The sequence below is a fragment of the Pleurodeles waltl genome, chromosome 3_1, assembly GCF_031143425.1.
Source record: "Pleurodeles waltl isolate 20211129_DDA chromosome 3_1, aPleWal1.hap1.20221129, whole genome shotgun sequence".
Lineage (NCBI taxonomy): Eukaryota > Metazoa > Chordata > Amphibia > Caudata > Salamandridae > Pleurodeles > Pleurodeles waltl.
The window spans coordinates 162,745,294-162,771,290 of record NC_090440.1 but is presented as its reverse complement, the minus strand read 5'-3'; the positions used below and the strand labels follow the sequence as shown (position 1 = coordinate 162,771,290).

General features: G+C 43.3%; 1 protein-coding gene across 1 annotated transcript in view; it reads right to left on the bottom strand.

The window, feature by feature from the left end:
- CIB2 (calcium and integrin binding family member 2) overlaps window positions 1–25,997 on the bottom strand; it is a 360,572-nt gene that overhangs the window by 141,441 nt on the left and 193,134 nt on the right. Inside the window, exon 3 of the mRNA XM_069222054.1 lies at window positions 7,196–7,307. Within this exon, the coding sequence (XP_069078155.1) occupies window positions 7,196–7,307 (112 nt within the window). The remainder of the gene's footprint in view (window positions 1–7,195; window positions 7,308–25,997) is intronic.

Genomic DNA, 25,997 nt, shown 5'->3' with positions numbered 1-25,997 from the left:
CTGAGGTTCTCCAGCACTTCACCAGCATCTCCTTAGGAGTGGAGGAGCTACTTCCCTGCTACCTGCAGGCAGCAACCGCAATGTCCGGCTCTCAGTTCTGCGGAAACCTGGGACCACCAATGCAGCAGCCCCCAGGTGGAGATCACTGTGCTCCAAGAGGCCAGTCCCATCTTCCCTCCAAATGAGAAGACATCAGGACAAACTGGAGCCGTCCTGCACAAATACCTGGGGTGCCGGACCCCTTGCAACTACCATGCCTTGTTGAAACCCAATCCAAATTCCAACGCAGCATCGAAGATCAATCGTCGAGGGACATCAGCATTGCAGAGGACATTGTCTAGAGTTCCCCAACTGCAGTGTTTTGTCCCTTTTCTTGCAGGTCCCCCAAAGAACAGTGGGCACCTTGACACAGGAGCACCAACAGCAAAGACCTGATGCACCTAAGCTCTCCGGGCTGGGTCCACGACATCAGACGGTCTATCTGCATAGTGTACAACTACATTTGGTACACTGCAGAGGTAGGCAGCTTCCTACACAAGGTTTCCCGGCCATCAGAAAAGGTTATTTTGACAGGTATGACAGCAGGTTTTCAGCTGCTGCATTGTTGCTATATACATGGTAGGCCTCAAGCCATGTTTTACAGGCCCAGTTTGTGGCTAGCACAATAGGTGCTGAAGTCCATGTCCATCATTTAACTTCTAAGCCCTGGGTGCTTGTCTACGCCATATACTAAGGACTTGTAAGCAGGTTATATATGTCAATCAGGAATATGACAATGTAACCATGTTTAAAGGGGAGCCAGGGCACTTTACTCTTGTTCAGCAGTAGTAAAGTGCACAGAGTTCAAACACCAACAAAACAGGGCAAACTTGGGGGGAATCATGCCAAAGACAGTAATGTCCCACACTTAGGTGTGCATGCCCACAGTGGTTGCCTTTTCTGTTTGTCCAATTATTGGTTCCTTTCCCTCTTTAGGGACAGTTTTCATGCATCCTCTATCCCCTTCTTCCGTTTATTTATCCCCATCTAGTGCCTCTATTCCTATGTAGATGCTTGCCTGCTTCAGTGCATCCCTACAGCATCTTAGCCTTATGGTCAGATTCCTCAGAGGCCCATTGTATATTATTACATGAAGTACATTAAATGTTCGCACAATTGTACACTTTATTTTAGAATGTGTATGAGAGGAACTAAGCAAATTGCATTTCTCTATACCTTTTTTCTAGATAGTTTTAATAGGTTTTGAATGAGTGGTGTTATTCTTCCCCTTTAAAATGCACTACCTGAATTCAGAACAATTTAAGTACCAGTTTTATGGGGGAGGCCATATGAACTCCTGATTTGGGCTCACAAATATCACTGTTTTCTTCAAGAGGGCAAGCTAGACTACGTGTGCTGCCAAATGGCCTCATGGCATGTCTCCCCCAATCAAGGAGTCCCACACTTTCAGACAGCTGCACCTTCCGTTCTAGGGCAGTTTCACAAAATATCTTTGTGCCTAAATGTCCTACAATACAAAGTGAATTTGGCTAAATGAAAGACTGGGTGAAGTGGCAAACGTGACATGGCACCATAGGCCAGAGATGTATTCTGTACGAAAGTTCTTAGAAGGTTTTGCATGAGATGTTTCAGCAGAAATATGGCTGGGGGGGGGCTGGAGCATCCAAACGTTGTGAAAAGCAATGATTAAGTGAACAAAAGCAATAACAGAAGTGCCACTTTCCCCTTCATCGCAAATGTGCGTGGTTAAGGAGCTGGTATATAAGATCATAGAAGACTCAGTCACAATTTCTTGGCTGCTTCTCAAGGCTGTGTGGACCTGAGCGCGGTTGAATAAACCTGCAGCAGTGTCAAAATGCTAAATTATTACCTGTGGTAAGGCTGTCATATACATACAATGTCCCTAACGCTGTGGTCCAGCTCCTTCAAGTAATAGTCCACTCTGTTGTCCAAAGGCAGATGTTTGGGACGCAACGAGAGGCTTGATGTACCTAAATGGAGTAGAGAAGGTCTGGGACCAGGTTTAGCTTGCCAGTAGGTCGTGGCTAAACCACAGGCCAGACTTAGCACCATGGAAGGCCCCAGATCTCACCACCCTAATGACTGATAAAGCTCTAAACTATGAATAATAAATCAATCAAACATATTAGAAGCCATTAATAATTCCTCAGTTGTTGCAGAGGAAAGGTGAATGTGATTTTATGAAGTTATCCTCCACGTGATTTCACGGAACTGTAGGCCTTTCTGCGTGCCCTTTAACTGCCACCCCCCACATTACAGCTGTGCATTAGAGACCATGCCTCTTTAAAGCAATCATTTCATACACATGCTTCCTTCCAGCCAAAAGCACACTGGAATTCGACAAAACACTTAAGTGTATTTCCTGTCGATAGTGGAGCAGGGTTCCAACACCGTAATGACATTTTTCATGTCGCTGTAATTCAAAGATTGGACTGTAATGCTTCCGCTGTACTAGCTGGCTTCAGGGGAGAGAATGCAATTACAAGCACATTAGAAACTTCTGTAACTTGGTCTTAGAAAGCACAGATCAGAAGCAGTTTAGTCTCCATGGTCTAGTGATCTTTTGCATCCAACATTTGATTTATTTGCAATTTTTATCTTCCAGGTAACAGTAGTGTGGCTATTTCGTGCTTATACGGTTGCCACATGATTACAATAATAATATGACCTTTTCCAATTATCCTAAATTCAAGTTTTCCTTTCTTGAGACTCAAGTTAGTGGGACAGGATTTTATATGATGCGCACTGCAGAGTCAACCAATACTAGGCATATGAACTAGAACCTGGTAACATAACGTCTGCCAAATTTAAAATGATTGAGCTTAAACCATCTTTGAAAGTACCGATATCGAGTATTGTGTCTGATTCACTGGTAAGATATATTTACAGAATTTAGTCTGCGATTGTGAAACATCTCCCATCGTCTGTTGCCACCAACCCCAAGATTTGCAATCTATGTTTGTTGCCCTTCAATAGGCCACTTTTAGCACTTCAAATGCACAGACATGGAGGATTGAGCCATTTCCATTAGGTACCAAGGTCTATGGACTCATATGAACACTAGGACTAAATCAAAAACAAGATTTCATTCTGTTCCAACCCTAGATAGTTTACTAAGGTTGGTGTACCTGGCAGGAACAAGACCAACTATTAATGAACTGTTTGGATTTCCCAACCACTGACTTCAAACAATACAACCGTTCAAAGTCTTATGGGTCAAGGGGTAGTTTATATAAAGATTATATATTATGACTGTCGTATTATAAGGTTTAGTTGGTAGGTTTATTGCTCTGCTTTATTTTATTTTTTTCAAAAGATCAGTGGGTTTGGGGTCCAACAGCTGTAACTGCAAATCCCTTAACCTCATTTAAAAATTTGGACCAACCTAGCTATGCACCCTCCTTGATTTGTCTTACGCAACTATTGTGGTAGAGCAAGGGGAAGGGGTTTAGGTGTATTCCGGTTGTTATCACTGCATCAAAATTTGGCACATGTACCATGAGACTGATTCATCCCCTCCATAAATCTGAGAATTCTGTGGCAATGTCTTTGCTCATGATCCCTACCCCCTGTCTCCTAAATTGGACAGATCATTACTACGACTGTCCTCTATGAAAAGGCTCCCGTCCATGAATCCTTAAAATACCAATGTCCCACGCAGTTCTTCAGACCCAAAGTAAAGTTGTTCTTGAAGAACTTCATGGTCATCTTAAACGCTTGAATGAGGTACATGACCCATCAGCGTTCACCGCATTGTCTAGTATTGTGGATGTTAACGGGTCATTCACCATGATCAGGAAGGGAATTCTTCTGGTGCTTGCATCAGAAGGGTTTTCTTTAGAAAATGAAAATCAGGTCGTAAGAGAAGAACTTACCTTGTGTCCCAAGATTCATTTTCGTGTCCTGCAATGCTGAAATCACACCAAACAAAGTTAAAACAGACAGCACCATTAAGGGCTGTCTTCTTCCACTTTGATCGGTGCTTGGGGACACAGCTTTGGCACCAAGCACCAATCTCTATGGGAGTGGTACACAAGGAAAGGGGACAATGCCCCATTTCTATCAGTACTTTTCATAAGTTGATCCCTGCTTCGGGATCAAACTGAGATGGCAATCGACGAGCAGGCATTCATCCTTTAGCCACCAAGGAATGATTTTGGGGTGGGGGTGGAGTGGCAACCTAATTAGGCATAGGCAAGTTCTCCCTCCCATCTAAAGCACAACAGTCTTTCTGCCCCCTCTATCCCCCTCCTCCGGTGGTAGGGGGGGGGGGGGGGGCAGAAAGCCCTTTAAACCCCAGCGAAACAATTTTTGTTAAAAGCAAAAGGATGGCCCACATTGGCATTCCTGCCATGCCCACTCTAAAACAACCCCATCAGTCTTTCTGCACCCCTGTGGGGGTGATTGTGGCATTCATCCCAGTGAGTTCCTCAGTGAGTAAGGCTGCCATGGACCAGCAGGAATATTTGTTCTTTTTTAAATTAACAAGCAAAGCTACTGTCCTGTAGATAGGGGGGTGCAATTGAACACCTTAGGGACACTCCATGTAGAAGGGTTGATTAGGTGCCCTTTCCTTAACAAAACATGGAATTCCAGTAAGTAGCAACCCTGAACTCCGTAGGTAGTGCTATCCACCAAAGCTGGTTACTTTCTAGGCAAAGTACGATGAGGTGTTAAAGGGTGAGGAGCCTTTTGGGTATGGGTGGGAGTTGATTGCATCGTAGAGGAGACAATTTTGGATGCTCAGAATTGTAGACATATTACATTGCCTTGTGCCAGTGACCATCCTGAATTGTGCCTTTAATACTGTTTAGAGGGAGGGTCTGGTGAAATGTGGAAATAACTAAGAGAAGAGAATTTTCATAGTCTAGCATTGATAACATCACAGCTTCAATCAAATGTTTGAAAGGATTTTCTGGGAGAAAAGGCTTGAGCCCTCAAAGGAGATTTCGTTGATGCAGTGCCCCTTCTGCTACAGTGTTAATGTGCACTTGCAGGTTAAAGTTCTTATAAAAAAAGACAAAACCAAACGATTTGATACAGTTCACAGTGGTGGGTTGGCATTTCAGAACAGAGCAAGCATAAAGGAAGCTTCAACTGAGATAGATAGATAGATAGATATTACTTAAAAGGGTGAAAGCAGATGCACTTTAAACATATCTAATGTTAAAACGATATCACTGTGGGCAGGGAGAGGGGCAGAAAGTCTATGTAGAATTATACAGAAACGACACCACTACTAATGAAACACTGTACTTAGGGGCAATAGTATGTGATACTTTCTCCTTTCTATACAGAGATGAAGGGATTTAAACAGAAATAATACAATACGTACCATAATTAATAACAAATCACATTAAAGCAGTTATAATTCCCAAGCAATCAAGTGAAATGCATTACAAGACATAAAATGGACTCTGGTGACAAAGGTGAAATTAACAAGCCAACAGGGTTTATGACGTGTCACTTTATAGAAAGTTATGAAAGAACAGCTCAGCGGTTTATAGCTAAGTAATGAACTGCAAATGGCACTAAAATGCTCTTCACTGTATTTCATACTCCAGCAAATTAATCTGGGTGTCTGTCTTCATATGCATTCTGCAGAGCTCGTCGCCGTGTCCTAGACAAATTGAGTTACATGTTTCCAGAAACAATGAAATCGTGCTTCAGCGTACCTAACCTTACACCATTTTTCTCTGTTAATTAAGCGCGGGTTGTAGTCAAAGTTCCTCAACTAGAAAGGAGACATGGCAGGACATGTGGTCTTTGAGGGCGAAAAGAACTCTGTACTAAACAATTTGGCCAAAAAAGAGACCAATGTCCCTCCCATGTTTCCAAATTTCAGGAATCTGGGTGTTTACACCAGTGAAAATGTGACTTTTGCTCCTTAGATTTATCTAGGGCCTAAATCCGATTTATTTCCAGCTAAAAAACATCAGACAAGTGATTTCCTTGCTACGAGAACCAGACGAATATTAGGTCTCCTTGGCGGGTATTTAAAGGCACTGGTTTCTCAGTTTTACCCTGGGCCTAGTTAAATATCTGCTCAGTCATCATCAGGAGAGACTGAGACTTCAAGGAGTTAGCACATCTCCCCAGCCTTAGATTAATGCACTGGCTCCCAAAGCACTAGACAATTTCTTTAATGTACCATGCAGTGCCCGTAACTCCGCCTCCAATAATGGCCCTGCACTGGTTGCCCCATACTTTGAAAAAGTTTAAATGTATTCGGGCTTTCTCGGTTCAGGCATCCAGGTTACGTTGCCTAAATGGTTAAGTCAAGCGGAAAGCCACCTCTCATTTTGAAAGAAACTTCAGATATTGCTTTTTTAACCTTATCACGGGCCTACAGTAGCCTAATGGCCAGAGACCCACGGATGTGTGAGCCCTCGACGCCGAACATAATGTAACAAAAGAGCTTTTGGCCAGCAGACTCTGCTTGCAGCATCTATTGTCACCCCTGGGTGTTCCCAAGGAGACCCACGCGTGGCTGAGAGTTGTAATAAAGCAGCACAACATACAGCAACATAAACTCCACCTAGACAGCTGGACCTCACTGTACAATTAAGACTAATCTGATTTAAAGTTTTAAGATCCTTCATTATGGTAGGGTGCCTGCACTGCAATAATTCATTCCCTGGGGAGGCTGCAGAAAAATGGAGACCTTCATCTCAAAGAGTCTTGATGCACAGAAACATGGAGTGATACTGGGTATGAGGTCGACATACAAATTCTGCAGAGATAGTATAGCTGAAATCATAAATGTCTAGCAACCAAGCAAACCTTATAGGTAGCCAAGAGATGTTCCTAAAAGTGAATCATGAACTGCAACCAGATCTCTGTTTAAGAGGCACCCTACTAGGCCCATGCTGATATTGCCACCTCACTGGTTGCTCGAAATATATCAATAACATCCTGTTCCACTCAAAAGACCTGTCTTTGAACAAGAGGGTCTCCCCGATTGACTCATCCCATGCAATCTCCTAGGAATAAGGTTTTGGATAAGGAATGATATGACAGGTGGAGATGGACACGCTTCTGTCTAACATCCACATCACAATGCATCAGAACAGCTACTCCTGAAGATAAACATTGGGTAACAAAGACAACTGCTGATAGCCCGCGGTCAACAGCAGTAAATTAAAAGGCAGAGAATGATGGAAGAGGGACTTACCACTAATTCTGGCATGTTTATGATCAGCTGGATGGGCAGCTTGACATCCGGGTCATCGGTGTAGTCCATAGGCACAATGTTGGGCGCCAGTTCATAATATCGGCTGTGCAACCTAAAACCAAGAAAATGCACACTTTACTTCATTTGGTTTGTTCCAGTCTCTTAAACAATTATGTACACTTTTCACAAACGTGTATACAGTAAACATGCTGTGTGCTATTTCTTGTAACATGAACATGTACTTTCTGCCCTTCTAGTCAGGGCCATATTCCCAAAAGGTAAATTTGGTTGTAAACATAAGTTTATGACAAAATGTACCCATGTTACACCAGCCAGGAACTCAGAAAGGGATTCCTTTCAGGCATAAACCCATTTATATTTGCAGAGATCTCCGTCATGACTATATAGTTCTTTGCACCTGTAAATCTTACTCGAGGGGTGGGAAGAGTTGGGTATGGGTGCTTTCAGTTGGGTATGGTGCGGTGTCTGGTGGATTTCACAAGGAATTTTTACACACACACACACACAGACAAAAACATACACTCTCTCTCCCTCTCTCTGTAAAGACTTAAAAAATGTTGGTCATGTCACAAAACAAAGCGTTTTCTCACACTTGGTACCCCCCCTTCCAACCTACATTCCTGTCCCTTTCTGCTGCCCCGCAAGCCCCTCTCGTGTGTCCAGCTTGTCGTATAATTACCTACTGGCAGTTGCCAGTAGGTAGTTGTAATTAGGACCGTGTTTCTATAGAAAAAGCGTTTTTGACTTGCCTATATCTTTGGCACCATTTCATGAAACTTCACGAAATTAAAAAAAAAAAAAAAAAAAAAAAAAAAAAAAGGACGTTTTGCAGGGGCCTAGATAAACGTTTCCCATTTTAATTCCCATAGGACTTGTCAACATGTCTACAGCCCGAACCACTGGACGGAATTACACCAAATTTGCCAGAAAGCTAGCTGCCAGTACGCAGATTGTGCTTTTTGTTATTTGGTGTAAATCCCTTCAGTAGTTTAGGAGATATTTAAGAGGACAAATTTGTATATCTCTGCACGTGATTAATCGAGAAATTCACAAATTTTTGCGAATACGCATGCGCAAAGAAGCGTTGCAATTGGCTGACCGTAGCCTGAGTAGAAGAGTGCGACTGCCATTTTATTTTACAGGACACGGTCCCCTGGGGTGAAAATTTAAATTGAAAGTGGCATAAGGGGTCAGGGTGAGGTACCCTGACCCCAGGGGTGTGATATAGGTGTGTTTTAGGGGCAAATTATAGGTTTAATATAATTTCATGTCACGGAGTGCAATATTCGTGAAAATTTGTGAATTTTTGAGAATTTCCACAATATATTTGTAAAATATTTGTGATTATGGAAAAATTTGAAAGAAAAACCACAGACTCATTCACACACTAATTCATTCACTCATACTTGCACTCAGAGGCTCATGCGCCCACTCACAAGCCCACTCAGACTCTTATGCACCCACTCAGACCAACTCAGACACTCACGCACCCACTCACACATCCACTGACAGAGACAGGCCCTGTGGCCAACCTGCGCTGCGCATGGCTAAAGGTCATGCGTGGCGCGGGATTATGTGGTTATAAGGGCTTAGCTGCAAGGCCTGGCTGCAAGGCCAGACTTTGCAAACAACACGTGCCGTGCATGGCTTAAGGCCATGTGTGGCAGGGGGTGGCCACAGGGCCTTTCTCTGTCAGTGGATGTGTGAGTGGGTGCATGAGTGTCTGAGTTGGTCTGAAAGTGGGTATGTGAATGAGTGGGTGCATGAGTGTCTGAGTGGGTGTGTGAGTGGGCGCATGAGTCTGAGTGCATGTACAAGTGCATGATTTAGTGTATGAATGAAATTACTATATGTTAAAAAAAAAATCAAAGAAATTCACTGAAAAAACAAAGGTTACCAAGACGTTATAGTTAGGTTCTGAATTTACTTGTACAAAACCATAGAAATTCAGCAGTTAGAGTTCTTTCAAGTAACTCTAACCACCAAAGCTAATTACTCCACGTTATGTCATTGATGAGATCATGTATGGCATCTCTGATATCACTGCAACATTTGCAATAACATTATTGATAAGAAAACTGTGCATGGCAAGGGCGCAAGTTACCTTAGGATTCGAGTTATAGTCACTTGAAAGAACTCCAACTGCTGAATTTCTATGATTTTGTACCAGTAAATTCAGAACCTAGCTTTACCGGCCCTGTAACCTTTGTTTTTTTCAGTGAATTTATTATAACATTATGTGCCAGCGTGATTGTTGGGAAATCTGAAGTTCACCCCCAATCTTACTGACGAAGCTACGCCCCTGCTGTAAACTTTCATTACCCTTACCACCCTCCTGGGGGTCGGAGTTTTACTCCATTGGGGTAAATCTCTTTTCAAGGTCGGAAGAGGAATGGTTTTTCTACTGTGGGGTGCAGGGGAAGGAGATGCTCTGTGGACAAAATATTTTCCCAGTGTAGGAAAAAAGGTGTGCGTTTTCCAGGGGATCCTATTCGATCTGTGGGGAGTTTGCCACAGGGGAGAACTCTGCAGGGGGGGATCCTGATAAGAATATCACCTGAGCATCCCAAGACTCTGTATGGGACCTGAACCGGACACAGCTTTTCACGTGGATTCCAGGGAATGTTTGTATATCCCACAAAGTACACCTACACTCACACACGTGTAGATCTCCAAGCTCGGATCTGCTACTTTCTCTGTGAATCTGCCCGCTGCTTTTACACCAGAGAGGAAAGGCGAAGGATTAAGCAAAATGTAGTTCCACAATGAGCAAAAGCAGCTGGGGTGGGATGGTTTTTTGCAGCTGGGGTGGGATGGTTCAATATTTGAAATCAATATTATATTCAGACACCAAAAGCTGCAATTGCCGCGTTACATTTTACCACGTAACAACTCTGACTAAGTTGGTGGAGTTGAGCCCGGCAAAAACATTTCCAGAAACATTTCCAGAAAATTATCCTAAGTAACATGTTAATGAAAGCCGGCAACATTATAAATAAATGCAATTCCATGTTATAATTGAGCTACTGATCTTACCAGCAAAATATGTGCTACAAATTTTACACAGCCACATAATATTAAACATTATTACACTCACATAAAGAATCATAATGATATAAAGCATTGTTAAACAACTCTGTTTCGTAGTTTTAAAAGGATAAGGTACCATAGGCTCCTTTCAGTATAATTTTTTGATCTATAAATGTGTAGTTTGAGAACAAAACAAATATGGTAACTACAAAACTGGTGCACTGGGTGGAAAATGTCTTTGTCCAATGATGCTACAAGCACAGCTCAAAATATCTGCATATTTTAGATTTACTCCACTTTGTTTAGAAAAAGTTAAAACAAAGTATTCAAAATATATGATGTTATCAAGTAAAACATTTTAATAATATTTGTCAGAAATTTCGTATTAACTCGTATGCAGATCGCTGCATCATTTCCGTTATTACACATCGTAAGTTTAGGAAGTGGGAAACTATGCCTAAGTCTAGAACCATCGAGGAATTCACTAGAGAACCGATTCTGCAGGTGTCAACATCTGCAGCAAGTATGCCTGTTCTCATTTGGCAAAGATCCCAGATCAATTGCCAGTTTCCCAACAATAGCAATCACACCACTCTCAATGACATATAAACGTGGTGTATTTTCAGAGCCAATTCCAGATAAAACATGAATATGCAGAAAACAGTGCTAAAGCGAAAAAGCAATGTTTATGTTGGTTCAATTAAAAGATAATTCTGATCCTTGAAATAGCAACACGGATCCTTTCATTTGGGCATATTGAAGAGAAACTCTATCCTGCTATATCTCTCCATTACTGAAAACTGTAATTAATGACAGATTAAGGAGTACTGGCTGGGTAAAGTGGTCTTTTTGAAAATGCTAATAGAAGAAAAAAATGTCAAAGCCCTTTGCCCACTGCTTAATTTGTGCTAGTTGTTGCCGGTGCTGAGCACTGGCACTTATATTTGGGGGCCGGCGCTTATTCTTCTGCCTAAAGCATTTGCTGCCATTAAAAGACACATATGGGAAAGACGGAGGAAGAGGAAAAACGAAAAAGCGTCACAATTAGAGAATGCAGAAAGCTGCAGGTGTGAGCTGAAGGGGCAGGGAGTGGCTGTAAATGGATTGAAGAGGCCAGAGATGGTTTATGGATTACGGTGCCTCAGTAGTCCGTGCTCGCACATTTAAAAGCCGCAGCCACATGTTAAGAGGAGAGCTGTGTGCACTGGCACGTTTTTATTTACAAATTAAGCACTTCCTTTTCCAGATACTCAAATAGGTGTAGGATACTCCGCTACAGAAGCTTAAAATACTGAAGCTAAGCATGCTTTAAATTTATTCAGATACGTGTACATTGCTCTACCACACAAAATCAAATTACTGACACCAAGAATTTTTATTTCGGCAAATTGCTTCTTCCTAGTCCATGAATTAGATATTGTGTTCCATTTCTGTTTGGGTTGAAGTCTTATTTTAAACAGTTCTATTAACTATCTGGCTTTTGCTATACTTTGAAATGATTCATAAGGGAATATCAATGGATTTTTAGAGATCTATCAGTGTTTGTCCGCATATCATTAGATGATCACATCACCTGATTGATTACTCAATTGCTGGAATAGGTACTTGGGTTTGCCATTTGAACTGTTCTACACCTGTATGCTCTGGCTTGACTGCAGTATATATACATACATACACTGCAGTGGCATATGATAAGCAAAAGTGTGTTTGCCACATAGAAAAAGCCTATGGTATATATTCAAAGGTCATTCATAAACTGTGTCTTGTAAGCCCACAGGGTATGGTTCTAATATATGATATAGGAGAAATTACATATTGAAGGAATTGTGCTCTCACAAAGAAATAAACCAAAATCCATTTTAATCTGTATGCTTTGTTAGAACATTTTCCTGAACAGTCCCAGGTGAGATTATACTCTTTATTTTCTATCTCTGCCTGGTAATATGCTGAAAAAATGATTCAAATGTATTTACTACTCAGTTTTCTAAATTCGGTTTACATTTTTGATAACTTCAATTGAAAGGTAACTTTATAGAAACAGACTTTGTGCTGCCTGAGCTAAAACAGGCCTAAAAATGTTTTACTTGTCAAAACTCTCAGGGCTGGGATACACAGTCTTTACTGGGAGATTAAACAACTCTGGCTCCAATGACAACTGCCTGCCTCTGTACCTAGGAAGAGTAGACAGATATCAACTGCTGACCGCTTATATGTCTGGGAAGGGACAGGAGCTGTTGACCGAACAAAGGCCACTTTTTGCACTACCTTGCTTGACTTAGAGATGCTAAGGAGGGCTTCTCACATTAATTCCCAGGTAACGCAACAGCCAGGCTCCAGTCACATTAGGGAGAAAACTAGTTTGGAAAAATGTTACAAGGAAGAAAAGCTCATATAAATGGAGGTGTGGCTAAGAAGCGGAGGACAGATCTGCCTGTGGCAGAAGTGTTTTGCCATTTTAAAACAGTGGCTACAAGGTAATTTTACAATAAGAAAGAGGAAATGCTGGACAATGAGTTGGGGGAACTGCAATAAAATAGTATTTGGTGGCAAATTTTGTACAGTCACTGGCTAGTGCACAAGATAAATGTGGAAGCTCAACCACCACCTCCTGAGAACATTCATGAACCTTGGAAAACTCCACCTGAAAAAAGCCTTGCTGGAAGAAGACTCCTGACCCCTGCTAGAAGAAGAGGGCTCACTCAAACACTCCTGAATCATGCTGGCACCATGGATTGGAACTGCTCTCCAACAGTCAGGTGATTGGCATCCTGTTTGTGAGTATGACTGAACCCTGCAGGAGACCTAGCAGGAGATTGAGAGACCCAATGCAAGTCCTGGTGCCAAGTAGCTTTCCTTGAGGAGCTGGGGGACCAGAAGGATCTTTCCCGTCAGGTAGAGAAAATTGTTACTTAGTCACATTTCGACTTGAGGGACCAGAACAAGGTGCTTAGGCTTGCACAGAGAAGTCACACCCAAGGCAGACAAGAAGCAACCCTGCTTTGTGGAGTGCTCCCACCCAAAATTCCAGTCTTCCCCCACCAGAGGATTATGACATCCAAAAAAGTGCTTAATTCAGAAAGTAAATCTTTGGACTTTGGACTGGCGAGCTGCAAATCTATTGAACTTATAAAGTGACCCACAGTAATATTAAAGGCAGGCTTTTACCACTCACAGCTTTTTGCAGAAAAACCAATTGCTTCAGCGAGAACTCATAGATGCTACTTCGAGGGAGCGTCGCTGGCCACAGACTTGGACCTAACCCCGCTAAAAGAGCTTGACTGTCAAATCAGAAACTAAGACAGAAGGTAAAATTCTTGACTGGGTCAACCCACTCGGTGCCTTCATCCTCCAATCTATAGCGGGAGCCTGAAACTGCACCTAGTATCCAGTTAACAGTGAACAGCAATGTCTTTAACTCATGTGTTCAGTTCTGAATGCTCTACCAGGCACTGCTTGGTCAAAGTTTCAAATTCCAGTCAGTTACCGGCTGGCCCCAGACTGATTGCCAAGGGACAGTGTGGGCTGCTCTCATCATTTCTGCAATACATCAACTTAAAAACCTTCGAGCCCTGCAGCCAACTCTCCTTGAGGCACCCAACCCCACACTACGCAGGGCTTTGGCTGTGTGTGCCGGTGGGCTGGCTGCAGAGCCTGTGGCCCACCCCCAATATGCAAGCATCTTGGGAAGGGGGCACGCAGCCCCCTCCGCAGGCCAATTATGGTCCCAGGAACCCCATCCTCCAGAGCACACCCAATTACTATAAAGGGAGGGGGCCTACACACCCACCTCCCGAGGACAGTTTTGTCCCCGGGGACCCCATCCCCTGGGCCCAGGCAATCATTGCAAATGGGGAGGCGGACTGCATAGCCCCCCCTGCCTAGGCCAATTTAAGCCCGCGGGCACACCATTCCCCAGTGACTGGCCACTTTATCTTGGGTGGCCTGGCCCCACCTAGGGCACCCAGTGTCCACTGTTGGAGACCGCAGGCAGGCCTCAATGCCCCTGTAGTTACTGCCAGCTCCCCACCTCCAGCGGGAGCCGTCATTGCTCCTGCATACAGGAAACAACAAAAAAATACTGCTCCCTGTGTGCAGGAGCAATTCTATCATCTGTTTTCCTGCCCAGAAAACAGATGAAGTCTGCTCCCAGCTGGTGGGGGCAGTTTTCCTGCTCTCACCCACTAGGAGCGGACTTATTGTTTGCTCTTGTTTGGAGGTGCTGTCAAAGCTCCCGCCAAGCGACAACAAACATCTTTGTCCCGAGGGTGGGCATCACGGACATAGGGAGCAGGCCCCGGGGGTTGGGGGCCATAGGGATATTAATGGCTCCAAGAGGGGGGGTGGCACGTGGCCCCCCATCCTTTGTATTCGCAGGGCCTGGCCCGGGGAAGTGGTGATCCCTGGGGCGGAAAATGGCCTGAGAAGGTGGCTGCGTGGCCCCCTCTCTTTTTCAGTATGCTGTTGTTGTATAGCCATTTTAATGATGTCTTTGGGCACGTTATTTTAGCAACTATGCCTGCTGCGGTGCCCATTAGCCTAGTTACATTTTATTCTGTCTTATTTTATAATCGACCAGATTTGTGATGATGTTTTATTTTCTTTATCTAGTTATCCTTTCACCTAGGAAAGCATTACATTTCTCAGCCCAATGTTCCTTTCACTTTGTGCTTTTCTCAAGGCTGCAGTGAAATAAGATTGTTGAAACAAGTGGTACGTCTCTAACTTTCACAGAAACACATGTATCCTTACGTAGGGACATTTTCTCAGAACATCAGTTTTTTTATTCTAAAAATATTTCCCTGTCCCATGCACATTAGAGGGAAGTTCCAGCCAGAAGACCAGGAAAGCATGCTATCTGACTTTGTTACAGCTGCTTGCTGGGACCACGGTTCCCTGGCCTACATGTGGATGGTGTCTCTGTAGACTACAGGCTTCCTTTGCTATTGTCAAACTCCGGTATGGGAATAATGTCTTCCCAAGTGAGAATCCTGAAGGGTTGATTAAGGCTTCTCCTGCTGTGCTCTAACATAGCTTAGGTAGGAATCGCATACATTGTGCATAGTGACAATATGGTAGGACTTTTCCTGTGTTTGACTTTCCTTGCCACTATTTTGCTTCTAGTATGTTTCATCATTCTAATTATTGCAATTCATGCCATTTTATCTAAAACACAACCGATTCAATTCATCTTATTGAACCATTTCCTGCTTCCGTTTTTCTTTGCATGTGTGAGACTAATGTAACTGAGAGAAAGGGCTGAGATCTGATCCACCACGATTTCCCTGAGAAGTCATCTTGTCATGCGCCCAGTTGCCACAAATCATCCCTGTTCTTGGGCAGAGATGAGGCGCTGCTAGTTGGCAGGAAACAGATTACGCCGACAGATGTCACGTGGTGTGGGATTGGACTCAGTTCTCCACAATTCAGGTGATGCTGCCGCCCGAATCCAGCTGCCTCATTAGGCTAATGGGACCCCACGCAACACCGCCATAGCCCTGCGGAGGTGGTGCTCCCTGAGGCTGAAAATGGCCCAGGAGGGAGCTGCAATGCCCCCCTTCCCTTTTTTCCTATTTTGCCCTAGTCCCCAGGGTAGGTGGTGGTCCCCAGGGCCATAATGGGCCCAGGAGTGGGTCTACACAGCCCTCATTCCATGATACAGATTGGCCTTTCCCCAGGGAGGAGGCAGTCCCTGGGGCCGTAAACAGCCTTAGGAGGTGAGGGGGGGCTCATATGCCACCTCCCCAAAATAATCATCAGAAATTCCCTGCGGGACCTGGACGATCTGGGGGTTAAGGTTTAAATAAATGTTTAATCCTCTCCGATTTTCACAGAACAATTAAAAAAAAAAAAAAAACAATGCTTTTTTTGCCCAGGCAGGGCCCCTTGGGGACTGCAGTACTAGGACTAGGGGGTCAGGGTATTACTACTCTGCCCCCTTTTCTTTTCCACTTTTTTTTGGGACTCAGCTGAGTTGGAGTACCAAAATGGCTGCCAACAATTCCTGGTTGAAATACTGGCAGCCCATCAGATCTCAGCATGAAATATGTTGGATCCATGGAGGATCTGTGTCCCTAGGTATACAAATGTGTTTTTTTCTTTAATATTTTGAAAACTACTGAAAATATTAACACCAAATCAGAAAAGGGACTCTTTCTGGACCAAGAGCTAGCTTTCTGCCAAATTTGGTGTAGTTCCTTCGAGCTGCTCGGGCAATAGTTGGGTTTAAAATCCCTATGGGAAATTGCAGGAGGAAAATGCGTTTTTGGACTCCCCATCCCCTTTTCTCAGCCTCCTGCTTGACAAAGCACCCTGAAACTTTCAATACAGCAGCTGAACTCAGGTGCGTACTAGTTTTGAAAATGTTGTGAAGATTCGTCAAATGGCACCAAAGTTATTGATAAAACAAAGAAATGCTATTCCTATGAAAACTAGGCGACTAGGTCCTAACTATAACTACCTACTAGAGACCACCAGTATATTACCTACTGGCCAGAGCCAGTAGGTAGTTATAGTAAAGACCACTGTTTTCCATTTTTGTTTTGCAAATAACTTAGGTGCAGTTTGACAACTCATCACGAAATTTTCAAAACTAATATGACACTCACTTTAGCTGGTGTTTTGAAAGTTTCTGGGTGATCCATCAAGCGGGGCCTAGAAAAAGTGGGGGGTTCCAAAACACTTTCTTCATTCTATGTCTATGGGATTTCTCACATTTTGAACTCGACTACAGCCTGAACCGCTGAATGGTATTACATAATATTTGTCAGAAAGCTAGATCTTGGTCCAGAAAGCGTGCTTTTTCAATTTGGTGTAAATCCGTTCAGTAGATTTTGAGTTATATAAGGTTGAAAAATATAGATATATATGGAGGCAGATCCTCTGTGGATCCACCCACAGTGGGTCCATGGATCCACCCACGGTGGGTCCATGGATCTGAGGGAAAAGCAAATCCCTGACAGAAAAGTTGCAGCAACCATTTGTTTGTCACAACTGCTGGGGGTGGGAAAAAACACTGCAAAAACACGTAAGGGGTCAGGAAACGTATCCTGACCCCATAGCACACTAAGAGGGGTTCCTCATGAGCAGAAAATTGCCCAATTTAATTTTTTTAATCCGATCCGCTGATCCTCTGATCCTCCGGGGGGGATCAGCATAGCGCTTTGTGTAAATCCATGGTGCATCTGCGGATCCAGAAAAAAACCTGGAAAAAAATAACCACCTACTGCATTCAACCCGCTGCTGAGCACAGCAAAAGGCTGCATGCAGGACGGTTGGGCACAGGGTCTGAACGTAGGGTGTGCACAGTGCTGGTTATATTATCATGGGTGTTAAAAAAACACAAAGAAATTCACTGAAAAAAAACAAAAGTTACAGGGACATTATAGTTAAGTTGACGTTTTACCTGTACAAAACCATAGCAATTCAGCAGTTGTAGTTCTACTTCAAGTTACATTTATCTGAAGAAACTATAACTTGTACCGTAAAGTAACTTTAGGCAACAAGTGCTAATTTCTTAACATAAGTATAACTATAACTGCAGAATTTTTATGGTTTTGTACAGGTAAACCGTCAACTATAACATACCTGTAACCTTTATGTTATAGTTAGGAACATTTTTCCATAGATTAAGAGTTTTTTGTTCTGGCAAAAACTTTGCCGTCGTTTGAGGAATCTTCATAAAATTTCCAAAAGGTATACTTTCGTCAGATCAGCTGCTGTCTTCAAAGTTTCAGGATGATCCATGAAGCAGGGGCCAAGAAAAAGGGGAGGTCCCACAATACTTTTTCCCCATTCTACGTCAATGTGACTTTTCAAGTTTTTGAACATGACTTTAGCCCAAACCACTGAGCGGAATATATAGATGCATACACATATTTTGCAAATGTACAATGGTCATTCAAAATGTAAACGTATTTACGAGAAAAAATGCTATTGTCGTGCAGGATCTGCACACTTGAGTACCAATGCACAAGCTTCCACCATCTGTGCTCGTTGCATAATGAAGCTGTGGCTGCATCAGGCTCAGAACACACACTATCATTTTCTTTGACCTGGTTTCCACGAAATGCATTGTGTTTGTTGCAGTGTTATCACATGTCTAAGGACTCCCACTAACAGGGCTCATCGGATTACAGAGCTATGACTGCCGAGAGGGAGACTCCTCGTTACAAGAGAATCCCTCCCACGTACTTGGCACAATTCATCATCATTAAGAATACTTTATTTGATTAAAAATCCTAACGATAAAAGCACAATAATCATAAAATATATAAATGAGTTACACTGCATTAAAAACATTAAAAATGCATAGTATGACGACAAAGAATTTTACTTTTTCAGAAAGGATCCTACTGCAAAACATGTGGCAGTGTTTTTTAGTATCTGCAGAAAGAAAAGGACAGGACTACATAATCTAATATTATGAGCTTTCAGAATAAGCGGGAGTACACTTTGCAAGCAGGGTACACCCCCCCCCCCCCCCCCCCCCCAATACTGTCCCAGTGTAAAGCAAAGCTGGTGAAGGGCCTCATTACGAGTTTGGCGGAGGGGACTACTCGCTCACAAACGTGATGGATATCCTGTCTGCCGTATTACAAGTTCCATAACGTCCTATGGAACTTGTAATACGGCGAACCAGTTATCCGTCACGTTTGTGAGCGAGTAGTCCCCTCCGCCAAACTCGTAATGAGGCCCTATGTATGGAACCGATTCTGAACTTCAATAGTACAGCCCATTCCAGTTGGCTAGAGATATCTAATAGATAAGGATAGATGCCGACAATAGTTTGTAAAAGAATAAACTGTCTGTTGGGAGGTTTTAGCCCAGCATCTCTTTTGAGACGAGTCTTCAAAAAAGGCACGCTTTAGCCAAGATATGTCAAATTTGACCACACTATTGGGATTAGTGGCAAGGGAAGGCCTGCCTAATTGAATAAAGCACAGTTTGAAAGCCATAGTATATTCATCCCTGGGGCGCAGCTAAGGTAATCCATGGCCTGGGGGTTGTTCCATGTAAACAGCCAAAGCATCTAAGGGGAAGGTCTGATAGAATCCTCAAAGCAAGCACGCTGTAGCTCCACGTGGCAGACAAAGTGGGGAGAGCCAGGAGGCAGATATAGGAGTCAATGGCAAAAACGATTTTCTTCAGTTTGAATACTGGCTACGTTGACATAGCTCCAAACTACGGTACACAAGTTGCAATGGGGACACATTGTGTTGTATTAATTTCTGAAAAAGCTGCAATTGATTTGCCTCCGACAATGGGGATCAGTTTAAAAAGAGTAGCAATTGACTCTGTAAATTTGAGGCATCTTGTAGCTAAATTAGAATGTCAAAATTCCATAGATTCCAAACGAACCCCGAAGCCTGGAAAACTTATCACTACTGAAAGATTTTTGGAGTTCATATAAATAGGTCTCAAGCTCCCCCTTTTAGGGCCCCACACAATAATATGAGATTTTGTGTATTTAACATTCATGCCTATGGCCCTCATAAAATTGGCAAATTCCAGTAACAATTGTCACAGGCTCCTTGGTGTGCATGCCAATAACACCGCATTGAGGGCATAAAATAATGCTGGACTTTTAGTGCGCCAATCTGAGGTACATCCTGTCCACACAGAATCCAGCGGGGACTCAAGTCATTAATGTAGTAGAAAAGTAAGACTGTCGCGAAGATGCAACCCATCAGAACCTTTGTTGTAAGCCAAGTGTCTCAGTGCACTCGCCCTTTGGTCCAAATGTAACCCTGGCAGTTATATTCAGGTCAAAAGAAATGCAAAAAATGTACATAAGGCAGAGTCCGGCCCTTTGTCAAGTAACATTGGCCGAAGTTTGAAACTGTTAATGCGGCTTAATGTGCTCGGTAGGTCTATGAAGGCTATATACAGTGGGAAGTGCCTTGCAACTGTATATTTCCAATAACAAGTTGGAGATTTAGGCACTGCTCCACCGTACCAAGTCACACCTAGAACCCACACTGACACAACCTCAGAATATTATGGTCATGAACCCAGGATCTAATGCGACTAAAAATTATTCAATTCAATATTTTGGCTGTTGAGTCGACGACGAAAATCGGCTCATAACAGCGGGGATGTGAATGCCCCCCTTCTTAAAGATCAGTGCTATCAAGGAGGAGGACCATGAAGGTGGCTAGGAGACAGCATTCAAGCGGTTCAAAATATTGATAAGGAGGTGAGCCCAGATATCATAATTGCACTTAAATAAGTCAATTGGAACTCCATCCGGGCTGGGACCTTTGTTTGAGGAACATTCCTGCAGGGATATAATGACTTCTTCCAGGTCTAGCTGTAGTCCTACACTGGGAATTCTGTTGACAGGATGTGTTGTGTCAGTAAGTATGCTGCTGCCAAGATGATAAAGTCTTGAAAAGTGAGTGACCCAGTGGTCTGTAGTGACATGTGAACTAAGAGGTGTCATGTTATTGCTACTCCTAAGGCAGTTGACTCTGAACCAGAAGGATTTGATATTTTTCCATTTATTGGCTTCCATTATGGCCGTAAGGTATTAGGACTAATTTACTTCTTTCTCATTAAAAAGGTATATTTATATAGGGCCCTACACCTCCTTAATCTTGGTGCTGATGCCCAGTGCATGTCTAAAATTATGGTTTGCCAGAGAACACCCTGAATCGAACCTCTTGGAGCTAGCACAGGCTTCATGACCACTTTTCTCACCTTCTCACAAATCTCTATAAAGAACTCTCTCTCTCTTCTGCGAGACAGGTTTCAAATGCTGCAAGATTACCCTTGATTATTTTTTCTAAAAATACAGCAGGATTAGGTCATTTCCATGCCAAGCGAAAATGACTGTCTTTGATGCCCATAGGAACTCTTGCTCCTGGCCAGATGACAGACTGTGAGAGGGGGATATTGATGGACATTGTAAGAGAATTAGGATGACCAATGCACAAATTAACAATTTCGCTGTGAAAATCAAGGCTAGTAAGTGATCTAGGCAAAAAAGTATGGGAAATGATAGATGCGTACCCTCTACCAAAAAAGGTAGGGACAATACGGCTCTGAATTTGATATGTTTCATGAATGTCAATCAAAACCCTCACCAAAATAAAATGACCCAAATCTGCACCTATGAGGGTGGAACACGAAAATATATTGGATAAAGACCTGCCCATCCAGTAATCTTGCTCTGAAGTAACAACATTTACAACAGTGTTAAAAATCCCTTATAGTATTACATTAGTACATTTCACATCCCTATGTTGGGCACAAATGGTATCTATCACTTTAAACAGTCTCTTAAAATCATAAATATTATAATAAGAAAAATCACCATTATGGAAATTAAATATTTATAAGTTAAAATTGTTACAACATTTGACAACTAATGCCTGAATCACATTACTATCTACATTTATGGGAGTAACCTCAAAATGTAAGTCTCCTGTAATAAAAATAATGTTAGATGTCGTTATTAATGATAGCCAAGCACTGCTAACATATTGTGCAATATTCCAGCTTACTATGCTTACGAGGCTTTGATTTGAGGAAGTCATGCATCCTGGGGTAACATGAGCTGTTTTAGGATTGGAGACATTTGTTGCAAAAGTGCTACAGTGGTGTGACCGCCTGGATCATCAGTCAATGTCCATTGCGTCTTGCAAAGGTAAGGAACGATTTTGAAGTTGGATTGTGCGTTCAATCATGAGGGTTGAAGGTTGCTTTGAGAGCAAGATACATGGGAATGAAACGGAACAGGTTTATAAGAGTAGCCCAAAGGAAATACTAGAATGTCACTAGTTCCATCATATAGATTTGAGACAAGGAAAAGCAAGTAGCTGGCCATGTAGGGGATTTACAAAATTAATTACTATAGTATCCCCTCCAAATGGTTTTTGGGCAAATGCAGTCCATGATAGCAATCTCACAAAAGTGTTAGATTCTCAAATGCTTCCTCTTCTAGCGAAGGTACGTTAGCCAGAGTTAGAAAGTATGGACAAACCTCAGGGGGAAGATTTATATTAGGCAACCACTAGGACTTTGAGGCATTATACAGACAATTAATTCCCTCGCCCAGCACAGTGATAGTAGCTGGGTCTGACTTCCTATCTGCTACAGTATAATTTGGGATGGGAGCAATTATGTTTGTTGGCTCTAAAATTAAACTAGCTACCACCTGCATAGTCACCTTAGACCTGGAGGGGGGGGCAGGGTAGTGGTGTTGGTTCATATAGTTTCCCTTGAATCCTTCAATTTGTTAGGGAAAGTCTCAGTATGTAACAATCTTTCTACCAGTAGCCTACCCCCCCCCACACACCTCGTTCCTGACATAAAGAGTGTCTTTCAGGCTGAGGAAAGGTCTGCGTTACAAACATTCATGTTCAGGTCAGACAGTCAGGTGCTACACATGCGTTAAATTAGCATGTGTCCGATTTGAACTTTGCCAGGCTGAAGATGTCACAGCTACTGGGGCGTAACCTCTTCAAGCTGGCAAAGTGATTAGAGGACCTCCCTCTCATGATGGGCGGGGTTGTCATTGATAGCCTCGGACCAGGGCACTTCAGTTTTAAGACCTGAAGTGCCCAATGCAGAGTGTCTATCCCAGACAACTTGACAAAGAGTGGGGTGGGGTCAGCAACCTTCACTGACCCCATCCCACTCTATCACTACATAAGAATTCCCACCTCCTCTCATTGGCTAACCTAAGGTCAGCCAATAAAAGGAGGTGGCAGTCCTAACTCTCCTGAAACCTCGGAGGTGTCCCTCTAGGGACACTGCAAAAGTTGTATGTTTTTATTTAGTTTGGTGCATGCATGTATGGTTGTATAAATATTTGCGAGTATGTGATGTGAATACATGTCTGTGTATGAACGCGTGGTTGTGAGAGAGTGCATTTGTAGCCCCTTCCCCCATGCTCTAATTACTGGCCACCACTGCTTTCTACTAATAGTTTAGCAAGTTCTCCAAGTATGGCACCAATTTATCACAAATTTGTCTCATTAAGAACGGTCTCCATTGGGCCAGGAGAAAGCTCATCTCCTCCTGTATTAGTAAAGCTCACCTCCTTCTGGTACATAGTCTCTGTGCCTTCCTCTTGCACTTGACCATTGGCTCATACAGACTACGATTCATATTAATAAGGGGAAGACTGGAGCCACTCACAGCTGTGCATACAAAGGGAGGCGCAGAGGCTAGGAAACACTTGGGGTACCTGTGGTTTTACGCTCACCCATCATGAACTGTCCATGATCTCCCTTAATGACTACTCTTTGAGACGATGACAGATGAAGGCGGGGTAGCCCGGCTACCTTTCAGGTGCAGACAGGCCCTCTTCTTGGCCTCGTCTTGGCATTGGTACATCCCATGCAGAAGAAGAGCGTGTTCATTTTAGTAGCATCTTCCACTCCTCTCCAGCTCCACAGCGCACAGGTCCTGGTAGTCCTGGAAGCCCTGGACAGGGAGTCAGTCAAAAGCAGAATGTGCTGATTATAGAAGTGCCTTCCACTCCACTCCTCTCCAGCCCCACAGCACAACGGTCTGGGAGCCCTAGACAGGGAGTTATCCGAGACCAGAGTGTGTCCCGCACAGCGGAGGAGCGCGTCGTTTCTAGTAGTGCCTCACGCTGCTCTCCGGCCTCACCGCAAACTGATCCTAATAGTCCTGGAATCCCCTGTACAGGGAGTCAGTGGAGAGCAGTGTGCATACCATTCTGAAAGCAAAATGTGGGAGGATTGTTTCAGCTATTGAAACTGCTAATTAGCTTATATTTAAAATTGCATCACCTAACCTCTGGCCCTGTGAGTACAGGAAACAAAAGATGGTGTGACCAAACAGGCGGGTTGGACTACACTGTTCCTATCCCTTGCTGTGCCTCAGTTGATTATGTAAAGTCAGGCCTCGCAGATGCAGCTGAGATAAAGGACTTTCTCATGCAAATTTAGGGACTGATGCAAGCTGCACACAAAGGCAGAGATGTAAAGGGAACTCCATTCACCTATGTCTGGCAGCGCAGATGTACAGTCCACCTATGGCTGGCTTGTGCTACTGCCATCATGGTGCAGGTGAGGGGGCAGACATTGAGGAGCTCCAGGCCCATTAGTGGAAAGGCATTATAATGTATGGGATTCTCCAATCCCTGTATAAACATAGGTCTCTAATTTCTTTATAATCGGCAACCTCTGACGCTCTCAGTCACCGATTATAAAGAAAAGACGTCAGAAGTCAAATATATTAACTTATTACAGTTGACTTTTGGTGTTACAGTGCCCGCTGCCAGAGCCAGCAGCCAAGTTGAAAGAAAGGTGAGGTCACGGAGCAGCTGCTCAAACCAACCAATGTGAAATGTTGCTTTTCTTTCTTCTGCTCTGTTTTTTTTTTTTAAATCTCCAGTGCCAAGTGGAAAGTTGATATTTAGGGCAACTTGTTTATTTTTTGCACTCCTTGGGAAATTATAGAAAAGGTTCTGCATGTTTCTGCTGCTCCTTTTTAAAAAAATACTGACCTCTATTCAGCTGCTTCTAATACCTTTTTTCAACAACTAGCTAACAACTGTTTTGATGTGTTTAATTTTGCCCTAGTGATTCTATTTTTATTCTTCATGTTTGCAAACATGCTCTTTCTTTCATATGACAGAGCTATGCACCAACAATTTAAGAGGTTTATGGGAAAGGTGATTGTGTGATCATGTATTAGAAGGGATAAAATACTACTTTCCGTTCAGAAGAATATTTCAAGTCACCTCTGAGTTCCATAATCTTATAAAGGAACTCAGCCTTGGGCCTCTTTACTCTATATGGCCTTGGAACTCCCAGCGTCTTGCAATATCCTTATAATGTATGCCTGGGGGTAATTTATCCCATACATCACAGTTCCGAACTGGCCTTGATTGAAGTCTTCGGAGAGGACCAGAAACAACTCCATTTTGCGAGCAGATCCGTGTTTTTGCCTGGATAATTGAGTAGGCAGCTCATGTCGATGACTGGGTGAGACAATTGGCAGAGGGCAGTTCCCACCCTCTGCAGTACCAAACACACACACACTTTATAAGGCTGGGATAGAGCGAACTCAATCACGAATCAAAGGTAAATGAATAGCAGCTGAGGAAACAAATTTCTAAGGGGGAAAAAGACAATATAGAAAGTCAAAGAGCACTCCACTGACCCTTGAATGTCTGTATAAGGAAACAAGAGCCCATCAAAAAGAGGGCCCCTGAAACAATTCCTCGAGGCAGCAATCCAGGGAATACAACAGACAAAACGCCACACAAACCACCTCCAGGCCACAGAAAAATAGAGAACTCTTTAGAGTTCTCCATGTGTCTATAGCCTGGAGGCTGTGTGTGTGGCGTTTTGTCTAAGGAAGCAAGGGCACCAGCGTAAACAGGCCCTACAATACTACCGCCACCACATATAACAATAATGGTCAGCACGTCCCTGATCGCAGCAATGGTTGAGAGGACTGGGAAAGGCGAGGCTGTCCTACCTCTGTCTTAGTTTCTGTGGCAGCCAGCAGGACAGTCTCCACGCTGACACCTCTCACTGTCAAACAGCCCTGGCACTCTATTGCACCTTTGAGTTGAATGTGGACATTTGAGCAAGGAAAACGCAGTCACTCACACTGTAAGAAAGGCAATGGATGACGAGCACTGATCCACTGACCTATGCTTTTGTGAGCAGGCGCAAAATGTCAATGATGGCTGAAGACATCAGTGGGTGAAGAGGGCTGGCCCAAAGATCCTCTCTGCATGTAGAGATGTATGTATTTTTAGGAT